This window comes from Cnephaeus nilssonii (assembly GCF_951640355.1).
Source record: "Cnephaeus nilssonii genome assembly, chromosome: 9".
In the NCBI taxonomy this organism is placed as follows: Eukaryota; Metazoa; Chordata; class Mammalia; order Chiroptera; family Vespertilionidae; genus Cnephaeus; species Cnephaeus nilssonii.
Window position 1 is genome coordinate 85,374,435 of NC_137080.1, and position 24,133 is coordinate 85,398,567.

The window sequence follows — 24,133 nt, forward strand, 5'->3', positions numbered from 1 at the left end:
GCCCCTGGATCCGGGTGAGCCTGGGTCCCGGGTCCGGGTGAGGCCGCGGGCCCCTGGATCCGGGTGAGCCTGGGTCCCGGGTCCGGGTGGGGCCGCGGGCCCCTGGATCCGGGTGGGCCTGGCCCCGGGTCCGGGTGGGGCCGCGGGCCCCTGGATCCGGGTGGGCCTGGCCCCGGGTCCGGGTGGGGCCGCGGGCCCCTGGATCCGGGTGGGCCTGGCCCCGGGTCCGGGTGGGGCCGCGGGCCCCTGGATCCGGGTGAATCAGTGCCCCTGGGTCCGGCCGAGACCAAACCAGAGGGAGTCGGACCTGCATTACCACCATTTGTCCACCATCCAGAGCTGAGGGGTCAGTGCCGACATGTACTCATAGGGAACTGGTGGACATTGATATTGGGTCTCAAAAGAACTGTTGGTCCAGAAAGAAACTCACTACAGACTGATTCATTTGCCTGTCAGCATAACTATTATTGCTCGTCGCACATTCAATTCTTCTAAGTATATCTCTAGTGACACATGATTTCGCTCATCTAGGGGAAATGATGACAACATAGACTGATGAACAAGAACAGAACCAGAAACAAGGAGGCATCGATCGGACTATCGGGCCTCAGAGGGAGGATAGGGGAGGGTGGGGGGAGGGGGGAGAGATCAACCAAAGGTCTTGTGTGCATGCATATGAGCCTAACCAATGCTTAAGTTCAACAGAGGGTTGGGGCATCCAAGGGGAGGGGTGTGGGATGGGAATGGGGGGATGAGGACAAATATGTGACACCTTAATCAATAAAGAAATTTAAAAAAAAAAAAATCTAAAATTTCAAAGTTTATAGACAAAACAGAGAGAATATCTTTGCCATGTGGGAGAAGGCAGACATTTCTGAAACAGGATACGATCATCACAAAAGAAAAGATTGGTAAAATGAATTTCATCAAAATTTTAAAACTTCTGTCATCAAAAGATACCATATATGCAAGCCACAGACTGGGAGAAAAAAATTCACAGAAATGTCTGACAAAGGACTTGTACCCAGAATATACAAAGAATTCCAAAATTCAATAAAGACAAACAATAAAAAACAAAATGAACAAAAGACTTGAACAAAACTTCGGAAGTCAGATGATGAGCAATGAGCACATGTAAAATTCCACCAACATCATTAGTCATCAGGAAAAAGTAAAATTAAAACCATGCCCTGGCCAGTGGGGCTCAGTTTGTTGGAGGTTAATCCAAGACTGAAAGGTTATGGGTTCGATTGCCAGTTAGGGCACATACCCTTGGTTGTGGGTTTGATCCCCAGTGGGGGCACGTGTGGAGGCAACTGATTGATATTTCACTCTCATAACAATATTTCTCTCCCTTTTCCTCTAAAATTAATTTTCTAAAAAGCATGTCTTCAGATGAGAATTTTTAAAAAGAAAATTAAAACCATAATGAGATACCACTACATAGAATGGCTAAAAATGAAAAGACATCAAATGTTGGTGAGGATATGGAACAAGTGGAACTTTCATGCATTATTGGTGTGACCAAAAAACCATTTTGGAAAAAGTTTTGCAGTTTCTTATTAAGTTCATCATATACCTGACCCTTTGACTGAGCAACTCCATTTGTAGGGATTAATACATGAAAATGAAACGTATGTCCACAAAAAGGCTTGTTTACAAATGCTCATAGCCAGCAACTAATGTATCCGCTAATAGTGTTCACTGTATGAGATTCCAGTCTAGAAGACCTATCTTGTAATACTGTCTTTATATTCCTAAAATGTGTCATGAAAAGCTGAAGATTTTTAGTAATGCAAGATTTATGTTATTTGGCATATTAAACACATAGAAGTACAGAATAATAATGCCTAATACTTTAATACTAGAGGCACAGTGCACGAATTCGTGCATCAGTGGGGTCCCTTGGCCTGGCCTGCACAATTGGGCCAAAACTGGCTCTCCGACATCCCCCAAGAGGTCCTGGATTGCGAGAGGGCGCAGGCCAGGCCGAGGGACCCCACCAGTGCACGATCAGGGCTGGGGAGGAATGTGGGAGGTTGGCCAGCCGGGGAGGGACTGTGGGAGGGCTCCAGGGCATGTCCGGCCCATCTCACTTAGTCCCTAATGGCCGGACCCCAACAGCAAGCTAACCTACCAGTCAGAGCGTCTGCCCCCTGGTGGTCAGTACATGTCATAGCGAGTAGTTGAGCAGCCTTAGCATATTATTAGCATACTAGAAGCCCGGTGCATGAAATTCGTGCACGGCGGGGGGTTGTCCCTCAGCTCAGCCTGTACCCTCTCCAATCTGGGACTCCACCAGGACCGGGCCTAAACGGGCAGTCGGACATTCCTCTCACGATCCAGGACTGCTGGCTCGCAACTGCTTGCCTGCCTGCCTTCCTGATTGCCCCTAACCACTTCTGCCTGCCAGCCTGATCACCCCTTAACCACTCCGCTGCCAGCCTGGTTGATGCTTAACTGCTCCCCTGCCAGCCTGTTTGCCCCCAACTTCCCTCCTCTGCCAGCCTGGTCACCCCTAACTGCCCTCTCCTGCAGGGTTGATCACCTCCAACTGCCCTCCATTGCAAGCCTGGTCCCTCTCAACTGCCCTCCCTTGTAGGCCGGGTGCCTCCCAACTGCCCTCTCCTGCTGGCCATCTTGTAGTGGCCATCTTGTGTCCACATGGGGGCAGGATCTTTGACCACATGGGGGCAGCTATATTGTGTGTTGCAGTGATGATCAATCTGTATATTACTCTTTTATTAGATAGGATAGAGGCCTGGTGCATGGGTGGGGGCCAGCTGGTTTGCCCTGAAGGGTGTCACAGATAAGGGTGGGGGTTCCCTTGGGGTGTGGGACGGCCTGAGCGAGGGGCCTGTGGTGGTTTGCAGGCCGGCCACGCCCCCTGGCAACCCAAGGGGAGGCCCTGGTATCTGGAATTTATTTTCCTTCTACAATTGAAACTTTGTAGCCTGGGGCGGCAGCCATTTCTGTGGCAGTTAATTCACCTTCTACAATTGAAACTTTGTAGCCTTAAGCGGGTGAGCCTGGCCAGGGTGTGCAGAAAGCTTTGCTTCCCCTGTTGCCACCGGCAACCCTGGCCTGCTCTCTCAAGCTCCATTCTGCCGCCATTTGTTTGAATTTGTTTACCTTCTATAATTGAAACTTTGTAGCTTGAGTGGAGGCTTAGGCCTGCAACGGCTATGGAAAGCTTGGCTTGCTCTGTTACCTGGGAAACCTTGCTCTCTGTGGCTGTAGCCATCTTGGATTGGGGTTAATTTGCATGCTCGCCCTGATTGGTTGGTGGGCGTGGCTTGGCTGGTGGGCATGGCTTATGTAGCGGAGTGATGGTTAATTTGCATATTACCATTTTATTAGAGAGGATTACACTTTGGTTGGTTGAACAGACGACTAGACACTTAGCATATTAGGCTTTTATTATATAGGATGTTGCATTAAAAATATTGGCATAAGCTAATATAATTATGAAATAAATTATCATTTTTCTTTCCTTTAAATTTTAAAAATTTGCACTAAAGAAAGAGAATGAGTTGCTCAAACAAAAGGTCATAGAAGCCTTGTTCATGATAGCCTCAAACTGGAAACAACCCACATGTTTATCAACAGGACAATGAATTATGGGCAATTACAGTACATTTATAAAATGGACTAACACTCATCAATTAAAAAGGAACCAATTTCTAATGATCATAACATTGTGGGTAAATCTGATAGACATTTAAAAGCAAGCCAGAAACAAAAAGAATATGATTTCATTTTTATGAAGTTCTAGAACAGGCAAAACTAATCTAAAGGGAAAATATCAAACAATAGTGGTTATGTAGGGGCTGAACCTGTTAACAAGGAAATTTCTAGTCAGATGGAAATGTTCTATATCTTGATAGAACATGAGTTACATGAGGTTAACTATTGTTAAAAATGTACAATTAAATTTGTCTTTCGAAATACATAAATTTCCCCTAAAACAACAACAAAAAATTTGGTAATATAAATCCAAGTTTCCACACTTGAAAGGATTCCCATAGTAATCTACTTTAGTTCTACTATTTCCTAACATCTAGACAAAAGCATGCATGTAAAGTTGAGGTTGTACCCCATGTAATTCTATGCTTGACCCTGAACCAAACTGGTGCAGAATTAATAAAAATGATCACATATCTCTAAGCAAATGATCACGACTCATTTTAGACAATTACAGGAATCCACACTAGATTATCTAGGAAATATCACCAACAACTTACTTTCATTTTCCCAGGTCAGAGACTAGGGTAAACAAGGGAAATTTCCAAGATATTGAAGGCCACAGTGACAACACATAGCATTGAAATTCTACTTCTAGGTATTTACCTTGAAAAATACTGAAACGTGTACAAATACAGGGGTTGGCAAAAGTAGATTTACAGTTGTAAGTACGTGAAAGTTTATTCTTGTATTATTATTTATTGATTTATTATTTGTACTATAACTATAAACCTACTTTTGCCCACCCCTTATGTACAGGGTGTTCTTTGCAGCACTATTTGCTATGGGGGTGGGGGGGAAGCTTAGATATTCCCCATTTCTGACTTGATTTATAGAGCAATCAAATAAATTATAGCTTGTCCTTACTATGAAAACACAGCAGAAAGAAGAATATAGATTTATATATTGACAGATTGCTATTTCCAAGACAAACTGTTAAATGAAGACAAAAAAGCCACAATTACAATATGCACAGTAAAATTTCATTCATGTATCACCACCACAATTAAAGGTAACTAACATTTTTTTAAACTAACACAGCACTGATTTTAACCTCTGGACTATTCATGTTAAAAATAAACAGTTTTAAAATAGAACTCTGCTAAAAAAAAAAAAAATCAAGTGTTTAAAAATAAGAAGCCCTAGCCAGTTTTGCTCAGTGGGTAGAGCACCAGCTCTTAGACTGAAGGGTCACAGGTTCAATTCTGGTCAAGGACACATACCTGGGTTGCAGGCTGAATCCCTGGCCCCAATTGGGGCGCATGTGGGAGGCAACCAATTCATGTGTCTCTCTCACATCGATGTTTCTCTCTCTTTCTCCCTCCTTTCCACTGTCTAAAAATTAATGGAGGATTAACAACAAAAAATAGTAAAAAACTGAATAAACAATTCTTCTTACTGGAATTAAGTGGTTCTTCCATATTAGAGCTTTATATTTCCAGACAGAAAAGGAACAAAACTATCTCTGCCCCTCTGATATTACTCATGGCTCAATATCTTATCTGAAAACCAAGTATCTGGCTTTAAAAAATCTTACATACTCAGAATGGAAAAATGTCCTGTATATAATAACTATTAGTCCTAGAAAGTAGCTGATTTACAATAAATACGATATTGCCACTAAACGAGTATGGAAATATGGAACAAATAGGAATACGAAAGCAATTTAACTAAAGTAGGAACAGCAAAATAACATCTTTCAAACTGTCCTCTGTATTTTGAACAATATGGCAGGCATTTGCTCAACAAATATTTGCTGAGCACCTAATGAGTATGAGGCACTATTACATGTGCCAAACATATGCAATTGGGAAACAGTAGCATATAGAGTAGACTATTGAGATAATGAGGGAAAAAGGAACTCAGGCCAAGTCCACAATTCTGTCACCAAAAGCTCTTTCTCCAGCCTAATTATGATTTTTATTTAATATTCTTTACATTACTTCATGGTTCAGAAAATAGTACTGCAATGCAACTTGATTTTCTGGTTAGGAGTCAGAGTCCTTACTATGTAGTAGTTCCTGTATTTCAGAGTTTCAGGGATGAGTAGAATGAGCAAAAAAAGGGAGCTGCTAATTTTTTTTTTTCAAGAACATTAAAAAACAAAACTACCTAATTGTCTTTATTTTATATACTAATATTTTAACAATAAAGAATATCTCTCAGAATTTAGGAACTAAATAAATTTAGCCACAAGAATAACTCAGTCTTTTTCTCCAGTTTTTTACTCATTTTACTGAGAATAAGTGAAAAATTCAATAGACCAATATGTGAGATTCCAAAAAAGGTAAAATTAAAAAAGAAAAACATGGATTTTAGAGTAAGAGAGCTCTGGTTTCAATTTTCATAACTGCAGGAAGTGCCTTAAACTATTCTGCGCCCTTTTCCTAAGAAGTTTATGAAAGGATTAAATGTGAGTATATAGAAAGATTAGCATTAAATTTAACACCTAGAAGGTGCTCAACAAACTTAAACAACTTCCACTGTTAAAATAAATTGTGGGATTTCCATTTCTGATTATGACAGAAAACTGGTACTAACTCTCCCACTGTACACAAACATAAAACTAGATGAATACATGAGGCAACTACTTCCAGGCACTGAACTGGCAGCACTAGGATGCAATAACTAAGAGAAGGGAAATTCATGAACTGAGCCCCATAATGGCCCTGCTCTCACTGAGGGGGTAAATTCCCACCTGGGGCACAATAAACTAGAGTCTAAGCAGAGCAGAAAGGTTCTGCTTAGCTGAGGCTAGATCAGAGTTTGGGGCAAGTGAAATAGATGAGGGTCAGGATACCAGAAAGATGGAATGTGTGAAGGATGGGGGCAGGTAGGGGCAGAAGTCTGTGGGGGTCACCAGTGAATGAGTTCTTAGCTGATGGTTGGGCTACATATGCATAGGGAGACACTTTCTAAGTTTATTGGAGAATGGCTGCTATGGAATTGAGAGAGCCACAGAGAAATCTAGCAAGAAGACTTTGGGAACTCCCATTTGACCCAGTAATCCCACTTCAAGGAATATATCCCAAGAAATCAGAAACAAAAATCAGAAAGGATATATGCACCCTTATATTCATAGCAGCACAATTTACAATAACTAAGATTTGGAAACAGCCTAAGTGCCCATCAACCGATGAGTGAATTAAAAAACTATGTTACTTCTACACAGTGGAATACTACGCTGCTGTAAAAAAGAAGGAACTCTTACCATTTGTAACAGCATGGATGGACCTGGAGAGCATTATGCTAAGTGAAATAAGTCAGTCGGAGAAAGATAAATATCACATGATCTCACTCATTTGTGGAATATAATGAACAACATAAACTGATGAACAAAAATAGATCCAGAGACATAGAAGCATCGAACAGACTATTCAACCTCAGAGGAAAGGCAGGGGAGTGGGGGGTGTAAAAGATCAACCAAAGGACTTGTATGCATGCATATAAGCATAACCCATGGACACAGACAGTAGGGGGGTGAGGGCGTGTGCTAGGAGGTGGGAACGGCTGGGGAGAGGTCAATGGGGGGAAAAGGGGACATATGTAAACAGCAAAGAATTAAAAAAACAAACTTTAAACAGCAAAGAATTAAAAAAACAAACTTTGGAATTCTGATCAAGATAGACATCCAGCTGAGATAATAGAAAGGCCAGATTTGAATTAAGGACCATGCATTTTAAAGTAAGACTTATTTTATATCTGCCCTAACAAGGAATGTGGGGAAAGCCACCAAGGCCCAGCACAGAGGGTAAAGTTCAAATGGGGTAAAACAGGGCAACTATGCAGAGCTGGGTGGCAGCAGCAGCAGCAGCAGCAGCAGCAGCAAGAGAATGGTTACATACCATGATCAAATAAGTATTTTTAGGATGGGAATCACGCTCATCAGAAGGGACTTTCAAATATGTAAAGGAAGAAAATGAGAAAGAATATTGTGGTGTTAGACTGGAATTGGAAAGAGATCACTGTAAATGTATGGTCTTCAGTAACTCTTTCACAATATGTATCTACAGATACAGATCCACTGAGAGGGCCTGGGATTAGTAGCATACCCAGACAACAAGCACACCTTATTTCTAAACACCAGTCTCTACTAAAAAGGAACCAGGCTCTTGGAGAAATGTTTGCTTTCAGGGCTGGGGAAGGGAAAATTCCAAAATGTGCCCCAAACATCTTGTGTCAGAAAGAAAAATGAATTGCTCGGAGAATGATGGGGACATGAAAAAGAACAAAGAAGACAGCTTTGAAGGGCCTCCTAAAAAATTTGAGCACAAGAATAATGGGACGCCATGAATACATACTAATATAAATAAATGAATAAATTGAATGTTTGGTAAGAAACGTAGTAGTTAGTAGTTTCAAAATACCTTCCCACAAAATACTTACTAATTACAGAGGGTGAAAGAGTAACTTTACAGTGAAGTTTACAGCATCTCCTTAATCAAGTGATCTAAGTTAACATCACCAGTTACCAAACAAATCAAAATCATATGCTACTTGATAGGGTACAATGAGAACAGGTGACTTCTGTGATATTTCTGTGAAAGATACAACCTGACTTTAATCATTAAGTTTATCAGACAAAGCCAAATTAACAGACATTTACAAAATAACTGGCCTGCGATCTTCAAAAGTATCCAGATCATGAAAGTAAAAGAAAAATGGAGGAAACGCTCCAGATTGAAAATTAAAAGACATGCTTTGAAAGTGATTCCTTTGGCTACAAAAGACATTACTGAAACAAATGAACCTCAGTTTCCTCATCTGTAAATCATGAGAGCTAACTAGCTCTATTGCTCCAAATATCAACTAAGGACTCAAATATGTTTTTGTAAAGACAGACAAAAAATGAGATCTGACAGTCTATCTCTATTGGTATTATAACCATGCTGATAAAGATGACCATAGATACCCAGAGGCCTTCCCCCAAATTACAAGAAGTTTTATAGAAAAAAATGTTATACAATGCCTCTATTAATAGTACATCCACACAATGGATTATCTGGTTATATCAGCTGATATGAACAGATGTCAATATTTTGTTAATCAGAGAAAGGAAAATTTAGCCCAGTATATATAGCACTAGAGGCCCGGTGCACGAAATTTGTGCGGGGGGTGAGGGTGGGTGGGGAGGGTTGTCCCTCAGCCCAGCCTGCACCCTCTCCAATCTGGGACCCTTTGAGGGATGTCCGACTGCCGCCCAGTGGGATCAGGCCTAAATGGGCAGTCGGACATCCCTCTTACAATCCAGGACTTCTGGCTCCCAACCGCTCGCCTGCCTGCCTGCCTGCCTGATTGCCCCTAACCGTTTCTGTCTGCCAGCCTGATCACTCCCTAACCACTCCCCTGCCAGCCCAATTACCCCTAACTGCCCTCCCCTGCCAGCCTGGTCACCCTTAACTGCCCTCCCCTGCCAGCCTGGTTGCCCCCAACTGCCCTCCCCTGCAGGCCTGGTTGCCCCCAACTGCCCTCCCCTGCCAGCCTGATCTCGCCCCTAACTACCCTCCCCTGTCAGCTTGATCTCGCCCCCAACTGCCCTCTCTTGCCGGCCTGATAGCCTCTAACTGCCTCTGCCTCAGCCCCATGGCTTTGACCAGAAGGAAGTCAGACATCCGGAAGATGGCTGGTCGACCCAGTCTAATTAGCATATTACCCTTTTATTAGTATAGATCAGTGATGGCGAACCTATGACATGCGTGTCAGCACTGACACGCGTAGCCATTTCTGATGACACGCGGCTGCTAAGGCGGCCGCATGCTGAGGATGAAACATTTGCTGCTCCTGAGGATGAAACATTTGCAAAATAATGTTTTTTCCTCAAAGTGACACACTACCCGAGTTATGCTCAGTTTTTTGGCAAAGTTTGACACACCAAGCTCAAAAGGTTGCCCATCACTGGTATAGATAGATTATGTAGGATAGGATTGCTTAAATTGGGGGGGAGAGGGGGGAGGTGTTTAAGCCTTTTTCAGCAGGAGGAGATACCCTTGGCAGACAAAAATACATAATCCCTATACCTGGACTGATAGCCAGCCATAAGCACTATACTGCCAAACCGGTCATTAAAAAATTGAACTGCTTTCTTACACCTATACCAAACAGCTATTGCCCTTAAAACCCCTCCTCAGCCCCCATCTTAGGTTCTGCCTTCATATTTCACCCAGATTAGGTTCTGATTGGTCGGTTTCTATGCCAGTCAGCGTCAAAAGCTCCACCTCCTAGGCAGCCATTGGCTCCTCACAGTTCACCCAGATTTGGTTCTGATTGGTCAGTTTCTATGCCAGTCAGCAACTCTGGGCCTATTTCTGGGCCTGATCAGAGAGGCAGGGCTGATCAGCAGCCCTCGTGAACGCCTGGAAAGAAAGAGAGACACGGCTGCTGACCAGGCCTGGAGAGAAAGAGTGAGGCAAGGGCTGAACAGCTGCCATGGAGGCTATGGATAAGACCCTGCTTCTCTCTCCTGGTGGTCAGTGCATATCTCCGGGCCTGATTCCCAGCTCCCTCGGCAGTCAGTGCTGGGTCACCGTGCTGGCAGCAGTGGCAATCAGTGCTGGGTCGCCACAGCAACCCAGCACTGACTGTAGGACTGCTGGTTGGTCGAGCCTTCGGTCGTTTTGGACGTTATGGACCCTGGATTTTTATATACTAGGATAATAATAAAAGCATAATATACTAATTAGACCGGACAGCCGAATGACCTTCCAGACAAAGTCAAGGCTGTGAGGGCTGAGGGAAGCCACAAAGGCTGCGAAGGCCAAGCCCCTTGCACAAATTTCATGCATCAGGCCTCTAGTATAGATATATATGCCTGCATATGCATATAAACTTTCTAGAGGGATACATAGTAAAATGTTAACAATGATTAGTTCTGACAAATAGGAATAGAAAGTCATAAAGGAGATGAGCACTTTCTATCTTCTACCCTTACATACTCAATATTCAACAAGAAATTTTTAAAAAAGAAAAAAAAAAGTCATCCTGTAGCAGTAGGTAACTATAACACCCATATCTTGCTTCCTAACTACCATTCCCAACTAAAAGGGAACTGCCTCGAATAACCTGTAACCCTGATTAGATCACTCTAAAATTTATAAGGTTTATGTAACGCTATCTTTAAAATTTGCTGAAAGTTCCACAGAAAGACCAAAACTTAGTCAGATGTTTATCCATACCTACACAATCCCTGATGTTGATGATTGCTACTAATGTTTTTCATGATCAAGCCCAGGATATTCTGCAGGACCAGGGGGTGAACCAGCTAAAATCGCCTGAGACTATCTGGAGCAGCCTGAAGAACCCTTCAGTGACCTCCACATGAACTTTCCTCATTAAAACACAAAAATCTCCACCCAGGGGTAGATTTGCAGAGGTTTTTCCATCATTTTTGCACATGCAATGTATGTTTAAGCATGTTTCCTAAGTGCGCAAGCGCTGGCATGTCCCTACCTATATATGCAATGACTAAATCTACCTTGATGCTAGTGCATGATTTCCCCTAATAAATATGGATTATATACTTGTCCTTGCTTGCTGGCTCACAATGAAGTTCCTTCTCATAAAATCATCTTTTTGCTGGCAACTACTGAGCATTCAGATCCAGTTTGGTCGGTAACATGATTCTGCATATGGGTCAGAGTAATAAATAGTGAGCTGTGGACATTTTGAGACAGAAATCAAAGGAGTATTCAAACACTAATGAAGGAATGTATAAAGGATAAAGATGCTAGTGTGATGAGGCTTCCACAGATCTGGGTAATATGAACATCAAAAAGAATCACTGTAACTGAAAAATGATCAAGAAAAGCAAGGACACCCTAGTCAGTTTGGCTCAGTGGTTGAGCGTTGACCTATGAACCAGGAGGCACAGTTCGATTTCCAATCAGGGCACATGCCTGGGTTGCAGTCTCAATCCCGCGTGTGGGGCATACAAGAGCAGCCAATCAATGATCCTTTCATCACTGATGTTTCTATCTCTCTCTCCCTCTCCCTTCCTCTCTGAAATCAATAAAAATATATTAAAAAAAAAAAAAAAGAAAGCAAGAAAGTGATTATTACAAGAGTCAAGGTAGCAGTTAATTATGGGGTAGGAAGAAAGCATACAGTGGGTTTCTAGGATGCTGGTGATATTCTACTACTTGACCTGGAAAATAATTTCATGAATGTTTATTTCATAATTACTTATTACACTGCATATACTTGCTGTGTACACACACACACACACACACACACACACACACACACACACTATACTTCATAATTTAAAAACAAAGATATGTTTTCAGGAGGAAAAAAAGTCAAGTAAAAACAAGAACCTTTTATAAAGAGAATGATAATATTTTACCTGCAAGAGTAAGTAGGCTCTCCTACTTTAAAAACACGACCACAAAGATGAGAAGGTTTGTTTGCTTGTTCAAGTTTTGGAAATCCAAATGCAGGATCTTCACCACAAATGTACCATTCCATTGGTCCCAATAAGACAAGCTGTGCCAGCATGTCTTCTCTCTGTGGAAAAGGGTTGGGACCCCTGCAGTAGATTTTGGGTACATAGTGGGCTAAATGCTGGTACACTTCTCTAGTGAGGTCAGTAGACTGCAGCCATTTCTGTAAAAAAAGAAAAAAGAAAAGAAGTTTTAAACAAAGTCAACAAACTAATTTGAATAAATCTACTCTATTTCCTTTTAGGTACAAAAATAATGGTAAGAGTCTTATAAATTATTTTGTTGGCAACACTCATCACTGTATGTCTTCTTTCCAAAAAGGGCAAAATTTAAAACCAAATCCAAACTATTTTAGAATTCTACTGAAAGTGAAAGTAAAATTAAAAGTGAAAGGAGCCCTTCTTCCTCAACTCTAGAAGCAATCTACTGTAGGCAGAACAGAAAAATGACCACATCAATTATCATATAAATCACGAGCCAGTGAGCCTATTCATTTCTAATGCTTTGTTCAAAAAATTTTTTTCAATTTATTTCCTAAATTATTTTCAACTAGAGGCCTGGTGCACGGATTTGTGCACCAGTGGGGTCCCTCAGCATAGCCTGCGAGGATCGGGCTGAAACCTGCAGTCCAACGCTGCCTGCTGCTCCTGCTCATCCTGGCCCCGCTGCACCTGCTGCTGCCATGGCTCAGTAGGCTCGCTGCCGCTCTGCTGCCATCTCCAGGCTGTGGCGGCCAGCTGTGAGCCCTGCGTCTGGTGCCCTTTGGTCAGCTGAGAGATACTCTCCCACCAGGGGTCAGCTCCTGCATTAAGTGTCTGCCCCCGGTCGTCAGTGCACATTATACTGACCAGTCGTTCGGGCACTTGGTTGCTTAGGCTTTTATATACACTGAGTGGCCAGATTATTATGATCTCTGAACGCATAATAATGTGGCCACTCAGTGTATATAGTATATATATATTAGAGGCCCAGTGCATGAATTCGTGCATGGGTGGGGTCCAGCCAGCCTGGCCAGGGGATGGGACATGGGCAGTTGGCCGGCCTGCCTGCTGGTTGAACTCCTGGTCGAGGGGACAATTTGCATACTAGCCTTTTATTATATAAGATTACATTCGACAGACATTATATTAGTGTCAGGTCACAACATAGTGATTAGGCATTTATATACCTTATGAAGTGATCACCCTGATATTATGACTGTGATTTGGATTATTTTTATCAGTTTGCCGACAGGAACACCATGTAGTGAACATCAATAGCCAATACATTAGTTATATTTCTGACTGATTAATATGAGATGATATGCCACTCTTATGAATATCAGTCCACAAGAGACTTTGTTTCACCAATTTGGCTTCTTTCCCTGATCAACCTCACTATAAGCCCTTTCCTCTTTCTTCTCCCTGCAAGAAACAAACCAAAAACAGCCACTTTTTTGTTCCCAAACTTTTATGTTCAACTACCTGTGATAATTATACTGATAGCTAATAGGTACTGTGGTATTGTTATTTATAATATGTATTTGGCCTTTTTCCCATTCCTGGCAGATCTCTAATAAAACTTTTGAAATTTCCAATCTACAGACCTCACTAGAGAAGTGTACCAGCATTTAGCCCACTTTGTACCCAAAATCTACAGCAGGAGTCCCACATTTCATAAGGGAGATAAAGGTGAAAGGAGTATCTTTTGTTATTTATCACAAGCCCCTTTGAGGAGCTGGTTGCCAGGGGAGCCAACCCAGTGATTAGAAGGTTGAAATTTACAGTCTCCACCTCCAACTCTGGGAGGGGAGAGAGCTGGAGGCTGAGTTAATGGCAATGATTTCATCAATAATGCCCACATAACAAAGCTTCCATAAAAATCCCTAAATGTTGGCTTTCAAAGTTTCTGGGTTAGTAAACATACAGAGGTGCAGGCACAGGGCATGGTAGCTCCGCACCCCTTCCACATACCTTGCTCTATGCATCTCTTCCATCTGGCTGTTCCTGAGTTCTATCATTTTAAAATAAACCAGTAATCTATATATATAAAAGCCTAAGCAACCGTTTGCCCGTTCACTATGATGTGCACTGACCACCAGGGGGCAGACGCTCAACACACAGGCATGGAAACATGGAACAGACTGATGAATCTCAGAGGGAAGAGGAGAGGGGGGAGGGGGGCAAGAAGAGATTAACCAAAGATCTTATATGCATACTAGAGGCCCAGTGCACGGATTCGTGCACCAGTGGGGTCACTTGGCCTGGCCTTCGGGGATTGGGCCGAATCTGTGCACTGGGCCTCCGACATGCCCGAGGGGTCCTGGATTGCGAGAGGGCACAGGCCAGGCCGAGGGACCCCACTGGTGCACAAATCCATGCACTGGGCCTCTAGTCTAGTAAATAAACTAGATGTTCTACCAAATGATTGAACACAAAGAAAGGATCATGCAAACTCCCGATTTGTAGTCAACTCAGACGAAGTTGTGGATAACTTGAGGACAGTGGTAAAGCAGGAAGTCTTGTGGGACTGAGCCCTTAATCTGTAGGATCTAATGCTTATTCTAGGTGTATAATGTCAGAATTGAATTGAATTGTAGGCCACCCAGTTGGTGTCTCAGAGAATTACAGAACTGCTTGGTGTGGGAACCCTCCCCCCGCCACACACACACACACACACATTGGGCAGCCAGAGTATTGGTGTAAGTGTAGAGAGAAAAAGAAGAAACAGAGTTTTTCCTTTCAGATACCAACTCAACATGTCCAAAACTGAACTAATGATCACCCCACACACCCCCAAACCCTGCTATTACCATTACTTTCCTATTTTAGATACCAGCATATACGTAGGTATCCAAACCAAAATAACCCTGAAAATATTCCTCATTCTCACCACAATGTCCAATTAAGTCTTGTCCATTGGGCTTCTTAAATCTTTACTAAACCCATCCATTTCTTTCTCTCCATTTCCACAAGCATTAACTCTACTAACTTAGTCAAAATTCCCCATTCCTATCTTTCACCAGAATTAGTTTAACAATGTCTTAAATGGTGATCTCCACACCTCTTACCCCTCTACAGTCCATTTCCCAACCTCACTACCAGAGTGATTCTTGAAAAATTCAGCTTTGCCTTGTACTGAGAATCAAGTCAACTCCCCTAAGATGATTTACAACGTCCTTGCCTTGTATCAATACTCTCCGGTCTTCTCCTCCAGACCCATATTGGCTCCTCTCTCTGCTTTATAAGGCTATTTTCTACTCATTTTTCATATCTCAGCTTATGTTTTACTTTTTCTAAGATGCCTTCTTAATCCATTCCTCTCCCCCGTCTCTCATCTCCATATACCCTCAGGTCTAAAACAAAAGTGGGCCTCAGTGAGCATTTAGTAAAATCTGCTAACTGAATGACTATAAGTATGTTTACACTACTTACTGTCACATTACACTAATGTTGTGGAAAGACTCTCTATATGGTTTCAATGAAAACAAAGATAGAGCAGATCCAGACCTGCAGACTATAAAAACTAAACCAAATAAGCCCTAGGTAAAGCATCCTTCAAACCACTTCCTGTCTGTTCCCTTTCTATTTCCTGAAGTCTTTTCCCTGTATTCTGTCACTTACCCCTGTCTCCACTGCCAATTGAGTTGGTATGTTTATTTGTTCTCCATACTACTTTATGTTCAAGTGATGTCTAACACCATAAAACAACAATATAAAATCTTCATTTTAACTATTTGTACAATCTTCAGCCCACTTCCTTCCAAAAATAACATATAGAAAGAGATTTTAAGTATTCAGGAGGTGTTATATATTAACTTTCTAATCAATTCACATTGCAGAGAATGCTTACTAAAATGTAAAAAGCTTGTTCATAAGTTAAGGGGCTGTATGGAAGCTTTATGCAGGTAGGAAAGAGACTAAATTACTCTTAAAATAACAGCATTTCTTGAGAGACAATCCCAAAGGTTTAAGAATTTGTCCCCATTTATTTGTTTGTTTGTTTATAAATCCTCACCCGAGGACATGCTTAACAAGAGGAAGGGGGAGAAAGGGAGAGAGGGAGAGAGCGGAAAAAAAAAACAACAACAACATTGATGTGAGAGAGAAACAATCGGTTGCTTCCCAAATGCTCCCCGCCTGGGGATAAAACCTGCAAGCAACCACGTATGTGCCTAACTGCAACCTTTCAGTGCATGGGACTACGCTCAACCAATTGAGCCACATGGCTGGGCTCTTTCTCCCTTTAGAGCAGTAGTTCTAAATAAAAATTACATATATACTTCAGTAATTATAAAAGTGACAAGAAAAAAAGAGTTAAGCCCCTGGCTGGGGTACCTCAGTTGGTTAAAGCATTATCCCAATACACCAAGGTTGCAGGTTCTATCTCCAGTTAGGGCATATCAAGAAGCAACCAATCTATACTAATAAAAGGGTAATATGCTAATTAGACTGGGAGACCTTCCAGGAGACCTTCTGGACGTCCTTCCGGACAAAGCCATGGTGGCGGGGCCAAGGCAGAGGCCAGCAGGGGGTGGCAGTTGGGGGGAAGCAGGCTAGCGGGGGGGGCAGTTGGGGGCGATCAGGCCATCAGGCAGAGTGGTTAGGGCCGATCAGGCAGGCAGGCAGGTGAGTGGTTAGGAGCCAGTGGTCCCGGATTGTGAGGGGGCTGTCCCAGATTGGAGAGGGTGCAGGCCAGGCTGAGGGACACCACCCCACCCACCATGCACAAATTTCGTGCACCGGGCCACTAGTCTACACTAATAAATGAGAAATATGCAAATTAACTGTACCTGCACGACACCCACCAGCCAATCAGGAGTGAGTATGCAAATTAACCCAACAAAGAAGACTGAAGGCTCCAGCCCGAGTGAAGACTGAAGACTGAAGAAGCTTGGCTTCTCCGCTGCAGCCAGAGCGGAGAAGCCTCGAGGCTTGGCTTCTCCGCTGTGGCCAGAGCGGAGAATCCAAGCCTCGCTGCGGCCGGAGCGGAGAAGCCTCGAGGCTTGGCTTCTCTGCTGCGGCGGGAGCAAAGGCCTAAGTCCCGGGTGCCGGAGGAAAACTGGTGCCTGCAGCCAGGGGAAGGAAGGCCTATTGCATGAATCTTCGTGCAACAGGCCTCTAGTGAATGCATAAATAAGTGGAACAGTAAATCAATGTGTGTTTTTTTTCTTTCTCTAAAATTAATTAAAAGGCAAACTAGAATCTAATTCTTTGAACTAAAAAACCATTTTTTGGGTTACATTCAAGGGTAAATTTCTAGTTTTCCACCCATTGCTAGTAAACCCTATTTAAAATATGAATATAGAGTCAAATTATCCTAAGCAATTTACTGTTTATGAATGAAAAATTAAGCATTAAGAGTCAATGGATTCCCAGGTGGGTACTAGAATTAAGGAGGGTGGGAGGGAGTTGGGGGGAGGTCACTTCATAAATCATATAATTGTCTAACCACTACACTTTATACCTGAAACTAATATGAAATAATATTGAATGTCAACTGTAATTGAAAAAAATATTCAAAGAATTCACCTCCATGATCATGGAAAATTATGCTTTAGGCCAGTGGTCGGAAAACTCATTAGTCAACAGAGCCAAATATCAACAGTATAACGATTGAAATTTCTTTTGAGAGCCAAATTTTTTAAACTAAAACTTCTTCTAACACCACTTCTTCAAAATAGACTCGCCCAGGCCGTGGTATTTTGTGGAAGAGCCACACTCAAGAGGCCAAAGAGCCGCATGTGGCTCGTGAGCCGCAGTTTGCCGACCACGGCTTTAGGCAATCTTAATTTACAACACATTTAAAAATTTTGTTTTAAAAGCAATTTTTGTTTTTATTTTTATGTTCCCATTTCTCTTAAAACTTCGCTTGCAGCCCTGGCTGGTGTGGCTCAGTTGGTTGAGCATCACCCTATGGACTGTGAGTCCCAGATTCGATTATCTGACAGGGCACATGCCTAGGTTGCAGGCTCAATCTCCAGTAGGCACATGCAGGAAGCAGCCAATTGATGTTTCTCACATCAATGTTTCTTTCTCTCTCCCTCTCCCTCCCTATAAAATCAATAAAAACATATTAAATATGTTTTATTAATAAGAACAAGCAAAAAAATAAGAACAAGCATTTCATTCTAAATATTATTTATCATACATTATTCTAAATTATTAAAAAGATATAAAATCTGATTCAAGAGCCCTAGCCGGCTTGGCTCAGTGGATAGAGCGTCAGTCTGCGGACTGAAGGGTCCCAGGTTCGATTCCGGCCAAGGGCACATGCCTGGGTTGCGGGCTCGATCCCCAGTGGGGGGCATGCAGGAGGCAGCCGATCAGTGATTCTCTCTCATCATTGATGTTTCTATCTCTCTCTCCTTCTCCCTTCCTCTCTGAAATCAATAAAGAAATATATATTTAAAAAAAAAAATCTGATTCAAGAAAGGCAGGCATAGCCCTGGTCAGTGTGACTCAGTTGGTTGAGCATTGTCCCTTGCACCAAAGGGTCACTGGTTTGATTCCTGGTCAGGGCATCATTCTCTCTCTCTAAAATAAATAAAAACATTAAAAAAAAAAAAAAAAGAAAGAAAAGAAAAGAAAAGGCAGGCATATATTCCAAATTCAAAACCATGCAACAGATTAGCGATCCTTTACAGGCATTTTAATGTTTTTAATTTAAACAATATATAAAGCAAACTACCTTCACATGAGACTTCTATACCAGAGATACTGAATCAGTGACCTGCAACAGCTTAGATTAAAAGGGGGGTGGGGGTGGGGAGAAGTTGCAAAGAGAAAGTGATCAGGAAGAAAAAACTTTCTGGGTGCCTTTCAAAATAACGGCTCATGTATTTCTCTAAAGAATAAAATTTACAGCTTTTCATATTAGTTCTCACTAACATAAGCTGATTATGTAAGTGTTTAACATGAAAAACTATTGAGATTTCTAATTTGGCTGGATGTTAATTTGCCTTTATTTCAGACCCTTGTGGCTGTCAAACCAATGTGCCCAACAGTGTAATAAACACTATCTTATTAGGAGCCCTCCATAGAGAAGTAAAGAAACTGTCAACTCATTCCACTAAAGTAAACATGTTATGACAATGTTTCCAAGAGCTTTCCTTTTTTTGAATGCTACATTTAAGCCTGGGATAGAGAGCAACTACAAACACAACAATGAAAGATTCCCTAGAGATTAGCTTTTTATTACATTATCTAATTATTATTCTATACCCAATTAAAACTGCATCCTTTACCCCTATTTGATTTTGCTTTCAAGCGAGGATAACCAATGTGTAAATTAATTGTAAAACGACAAATGCTAGTCCTGAAATGGAGTTTTCTGGACTATAAATTATTAAAAATTATTTAAACAAATCATATTATGAGTTGTAAAAATGAAGTAAAAGCATTCACAAATAAAAATAATATACAAACTCAATAATAAAAGACAAAAAAAAATCTAATTTCAAAATACACAAACGATAGTAACTGAAACTTCTACAGAAGATACACAAACAGCCAAAAAACTCAGGAAAAGATGATCAACATCATGAGTCACAGGGAAATACAAATCAAAACACACCCAACAGGATGGCTATAATAAAAAAGACAGTAACAAGTGTTGACAGGATGTGGAGAAATCCACATCCCTCATATTCTGTTGGTGGGAATGTAAAATGATGTAGCTACTTTGGAAAACAATTTAGGAGGTTCCTCAAAACATTAAGCACAGAATTATCATGTGACAGAGCAATACCTCTCCTGGATAAAAGCCCAAGAGAAATAAAAACATATGTCCCCACAAAAAAATTGTACACAATGCTCATAGTAGCATGATCCACAATATTCAAAAAGCGGAAACAACCCAAATGTCCATCAACTGATAAATGGATAAAGAACGTATGGTATATGCTTGCAACAAAATATTACTTTGCAATAAAAAGGAAAGAAGTATTGATATATGCTACAATGCGAATCTTGAAACATTGTTAAGTGAAAAAGCCAGAAACAAAAGACAACCTACTGTACCATTCTATTTATATGAAATTTCCAGAATAGGAAAATCTATGGAGACCAAAAATAGATTAGAAATTGCCTAGAGTTTGGGAGTTCAGGTGAAAAGGGGGACTGACAGCTAATGGGCACAGGATTTCTGTTTGGAGGTGATGAAAATGCTCTAAATTGATTGTGGTGATGGTTGTACAACTCTGTCAATATAGTAAACACCATTAAATTGAACTATGCATTTGAATTATATATGAAAATTAAAAATTTTAAAGCAAAAATAGCCATAATGAATATGTATTTCTTTTATACTTGGGGAAAATAAATGTGCTTCTTAAATCATGATCATCCATTGGAACATATTATAATCAAACTAGTGACCCAGTGCACGAAATTCGTGCACATTAAAAGGGAATTAATTAGAGGAAATATTTTAATATTGCTATTTGCCCTTTCTCTATAATAGAAGTGTCAGAATGAAAGAAAAATAGTAAAACGTATATGAAAATCTTCCTCCTGTCAGAGTCTGGGGCGCACCACTGGAACCAGAGTCAAGTCCCCGCCCACCCATGTGCGCCTCGAAATTGTGTGAGACTCAGACCCAGCTGGCCCAACCCCGGCCAGCCCCGCTGGCCGGGGGGCATGGCCTCAGGTCACCAAGCCTGGCGCCGGGGCAGGGTGCGAAGCCTAAGGTCCCCAGGCCTGGGCCAGGGCAAGGGGCATGCCTTAAGGTCCCTGTCAAGCCCCACTGGGCAGGGGGCGGGGCCTCAGGTCCCCCGGCCTGGCACGAGGATAGGGAGTGCGCGATGAGGTCCCCCGTCAAGCTCTGCCAGGTGGGGGACATGGCCTGAGGTCCCCTGTCAAGCCCTGCCGGGCAGGGGGTGCGTCCTGAGGTCCCCCGGCCTGGCACCAGGATGGGGGCATGGCCTGAGGTCCCCTGGCCTGGCACCGGGGCGTGGGGCGTGGCCTGAGGTCCCCTGCCCTGGCCCAGCACCACGCAGCCTCAGGTCCCTGCTGATTGCTCATTAAGGCTCGTTATGGGAACTCGGCCTCTGCTGTGGGCATCTTGTGTTACGGGATCCCTGCCTCTGCTGTGGGCGCAGCCATCTTGTGTTACGGAATCCCTGCCTCTGCTGTGGACGCAGCTAGGTGTGATGGTCAATTTGTATATTCCTTCTTTATTAGATAGGATCAGTGGAGCATGCACCATAGCAGACTCAAAAAGTGTTGAGAAAGTGATACTTGTGGAGTCAGTTCTACCAATTAAAAGAGAAGACTGAGAAGGGAAGGCCTCTTTAATATCCTAAACGTAAAATTATTGAAGATAGCACCTACATGCTTTATTTGTGAAGCATACTATTTAGGAAAGATGGGAGATCACAAATAGTGATCTCATAATAGGAGAAGCTGTGCGTAAATAAAGTGTGGGAAAGATGACACTAGTGCTTATTAAGTAATTTCAAATGGATGTGATCCCAACAAACTGTAGTATCAGAGATCTAAAGGCTGCAATAGCTGCTTTCTGAACTTGTTTGCCCTCTCTAAAATTTACTTCTCACCTGAGAAAACTTTATTAATTCATTTTAGTTTGTCTCTGTCACCGGTTTTATAATTGGCTTCCTCAGGAACCTCAACAAGTTGAAGCTCTAATCTACTTAGTAGCTTGTACTTTTAAGACTGGGAAAATAGAGTACATAGCCTGTAATACTGGGCCAACAGACCCTAAATTCGGTGGGAGTAAAAGAAAGTATTACTTTGAGATAAATACCAGATTAGTTACCAATAAGATGACATGGAGATGGAAAATCATGATGACCATTTTACTATTTACTTCTAACACTGCTTTTTCTTTTTCAAATCTTTGATAAATGAAAGGCCAATGGCGGCTGAAAATCCTTGGTGGTTGTAATATTAAGCAGAAATGAAAACTGCCTAGACGAAACAAGTGTGTTAAAAAAAATATGTAGCAAACACTTATCACTCAACAATGTATTTCTTTAAACTCTTCACCTCTACTACTCCTGTCATGTATTCCATCCACTCTGACTTCAATGTCCTCCTCAATTCACCCAAAACAATTCAGTGACCAACAGCCCCACAGTGCTCTGCTAAAATTTTGTTTCTGACATTCAGGTTGTTGACGTTAGCTTTCTAAACTGAAGGCCACAGAGGTGGGGCCTGGGATGTTTTGGTCCATTCATAATCATTCTGGACAATCTGCTCTAATGGGTGTTCCCTGTCCTTGAAGCAACATGCCAACGAGCTCATTGACGTAATCGTCTCACAACTCTGCTACCCACACGAGCACATTCACATTACGGTTTCAGTACAATCCCGGGTTTGGATGGTTTAAGTTTGGGGCATAACTGTTCCCACTGTGCCATGGCCAAACCTAACAGTACTAACTTCTGTTTGTTGAAAGCTGCTCTCTCAGAGTTACATAACGTTTGTTCTCCGTCCAACTACCCCAACTCCTAGAAAAATTGTTATTTTTTATCTCCCGGCCTCCACCCCTACTTTCTCACACTCAGTAAACATGTCGAAACACTACTTTCCGCACATTCATCAACACTGTGGACGGACCAAATTCTACCTGATTCCGTGAAAACGCACTGAAGAGGAGAGAGGGGGGGAACGGCATGGTGTGCATCCCCTGGTGCTCAGGGCAGTCCCAGGAACAAAGTAGGGCCTCGCACCCGGAGCCAGAGCCCCGCTCATCTCAAGAAACGGAACCAGGTAGAGAAAGTAGGGCGATGACACCCCAAACACCGAGAAGACGCTTTCCTTCGCTCTCGCAAGACCTGGCGTAAAGGTCAAAGGCCTTATGTTGGGGGCTTAATGGGAGTTGGGGGAGGGAGGGATGATGGAGAGCTGTGGGTTCTGGGCAGGAGGGGAACGTAAGAGGTGGCCGGTGCACAGAGCAGCCTTCGGGGCTGTGTGAGAATAAAGAGGTGAGGGAAGGGGCCACTCCCCGCGCGGGGAGGCCGGAGAGCCGGGCCGCTCCGGGATTTCCGGGAGTCGGTCCTCCCACGGGGCTTGGCCTGCGAGGGCCGGACGTCCCGCCCGGGCCGGCACTCACCCCCGCCGTCTCCTCAGCCGAACATTCCAGCAAACTCTGGTCGATGGCCGGCACCTCCGGCTCCAGCTCCGACGCCATCTTCCCTCGTCCTTCTCCCCAGCGCTGACGCCGCTGCCGCCGCCCCAAGGGCCGCGGCCTCGCTACAGTCCGGTGGCCAAGCTCGCCACCCCTGCCCCGGGCAGTCGGTCCCGAGCCGTCCAGGCGGCGGCGGGCGTAGGAGACGGAGGGTAGCGTGAAGGGAGCGGGACAGGAGGGACCGTGGCCTCCGGCGCTCCCTGCCGGGCTCGGCGCCCGAGTCCAGTCACTGCCTCGTCCCTGCTCTGGGGAAGGGCACGGAACAGCCCGGGCCTGGCACTGTCGCTCGCTTCCACCGCGTCCCCGACTGGGAAAGGGGCAATACCACCCGAGAGCGGAAGCAAAGCTCTCTGGGAAGTGTAGTCATCCCTCCCTAGGCCTTGGAGAATTGTGCCCTTATAGGGTAGGCACAGGGTCATTGTGGGAGTTGTAGTCCGTCTGCTAACGAGATTAGGCAAAGGGCAGGTGTGTGGGCGGGGCTTCTCTGCACAAAAGAATCATGGGAAGAGAATATTGACCAGAAGCGCCCACCTGGCCCTAGCCGGTTGCTCAGTGGATAGGGCCTCGGCCTGCGGACTGAAGGGTCCTGGGTTCATTCCGGTCAAGGGCACAAGCACCAGGGCTCCATCCCCCAGTTGGGGGCGTGCAGGAGGCAGCCCATCATGATTCTCTCTACCTCTCTCCCTTCCTCTCTGAAGTCAATAAAAATATATTTAAAAAAAGAAAAAAGAAGCGCCCACTTGGAAAGAGGCAGAAGAGCATGCCATTGTGAGAACTGTAGTTTTATCCTCCCAATCCCATGTGTTCATTTTTGTATGGGC

At 43.2% G+C, this 24,133-nt stretch overlaps 1 protein-coding gene across 7 annotated transcripts in view; it reads right to left on the reverse strand.

The window, feature by feature from the left end:
• The window catches only part of UBR2 (ubiquitin protein ligase E3 component n-recognin 2), a 132,923-nt gene extending 109,248 nt beyond the window's left edge, over positions 1–23,675 (reverse strand). For 4 of the 7 annotated variants that reach the window (XR_013813987.1, XM_079780560.1, XM_079780561.1 and 1 more), the window contains exons 1-2: positions 23,238–23,675; positions 12,086–12,345 (exon numbers count right to left, since the gene is read on the reverse strand). Coding sequence is in view for 6 of the 7 variants with exons in the window: in XM_079780560.1 (XP_079636686.1) it covers positions 12,086–12,345; positions 23,238–23,315 (338 nt within the window). In the remaining variant the exon portion in view is untranslated. The remainder of the gene's footprint in view (positions 1–12,085; positions 12,346–23,237) is intronic. The other 3 variants (XM_079780559.1, XM_079780557.1, XM_079780558.1) reach the window with 1 other exon arrangement.
• Positions 23,676–24,133: the final 458 nt, after the last annotated feature.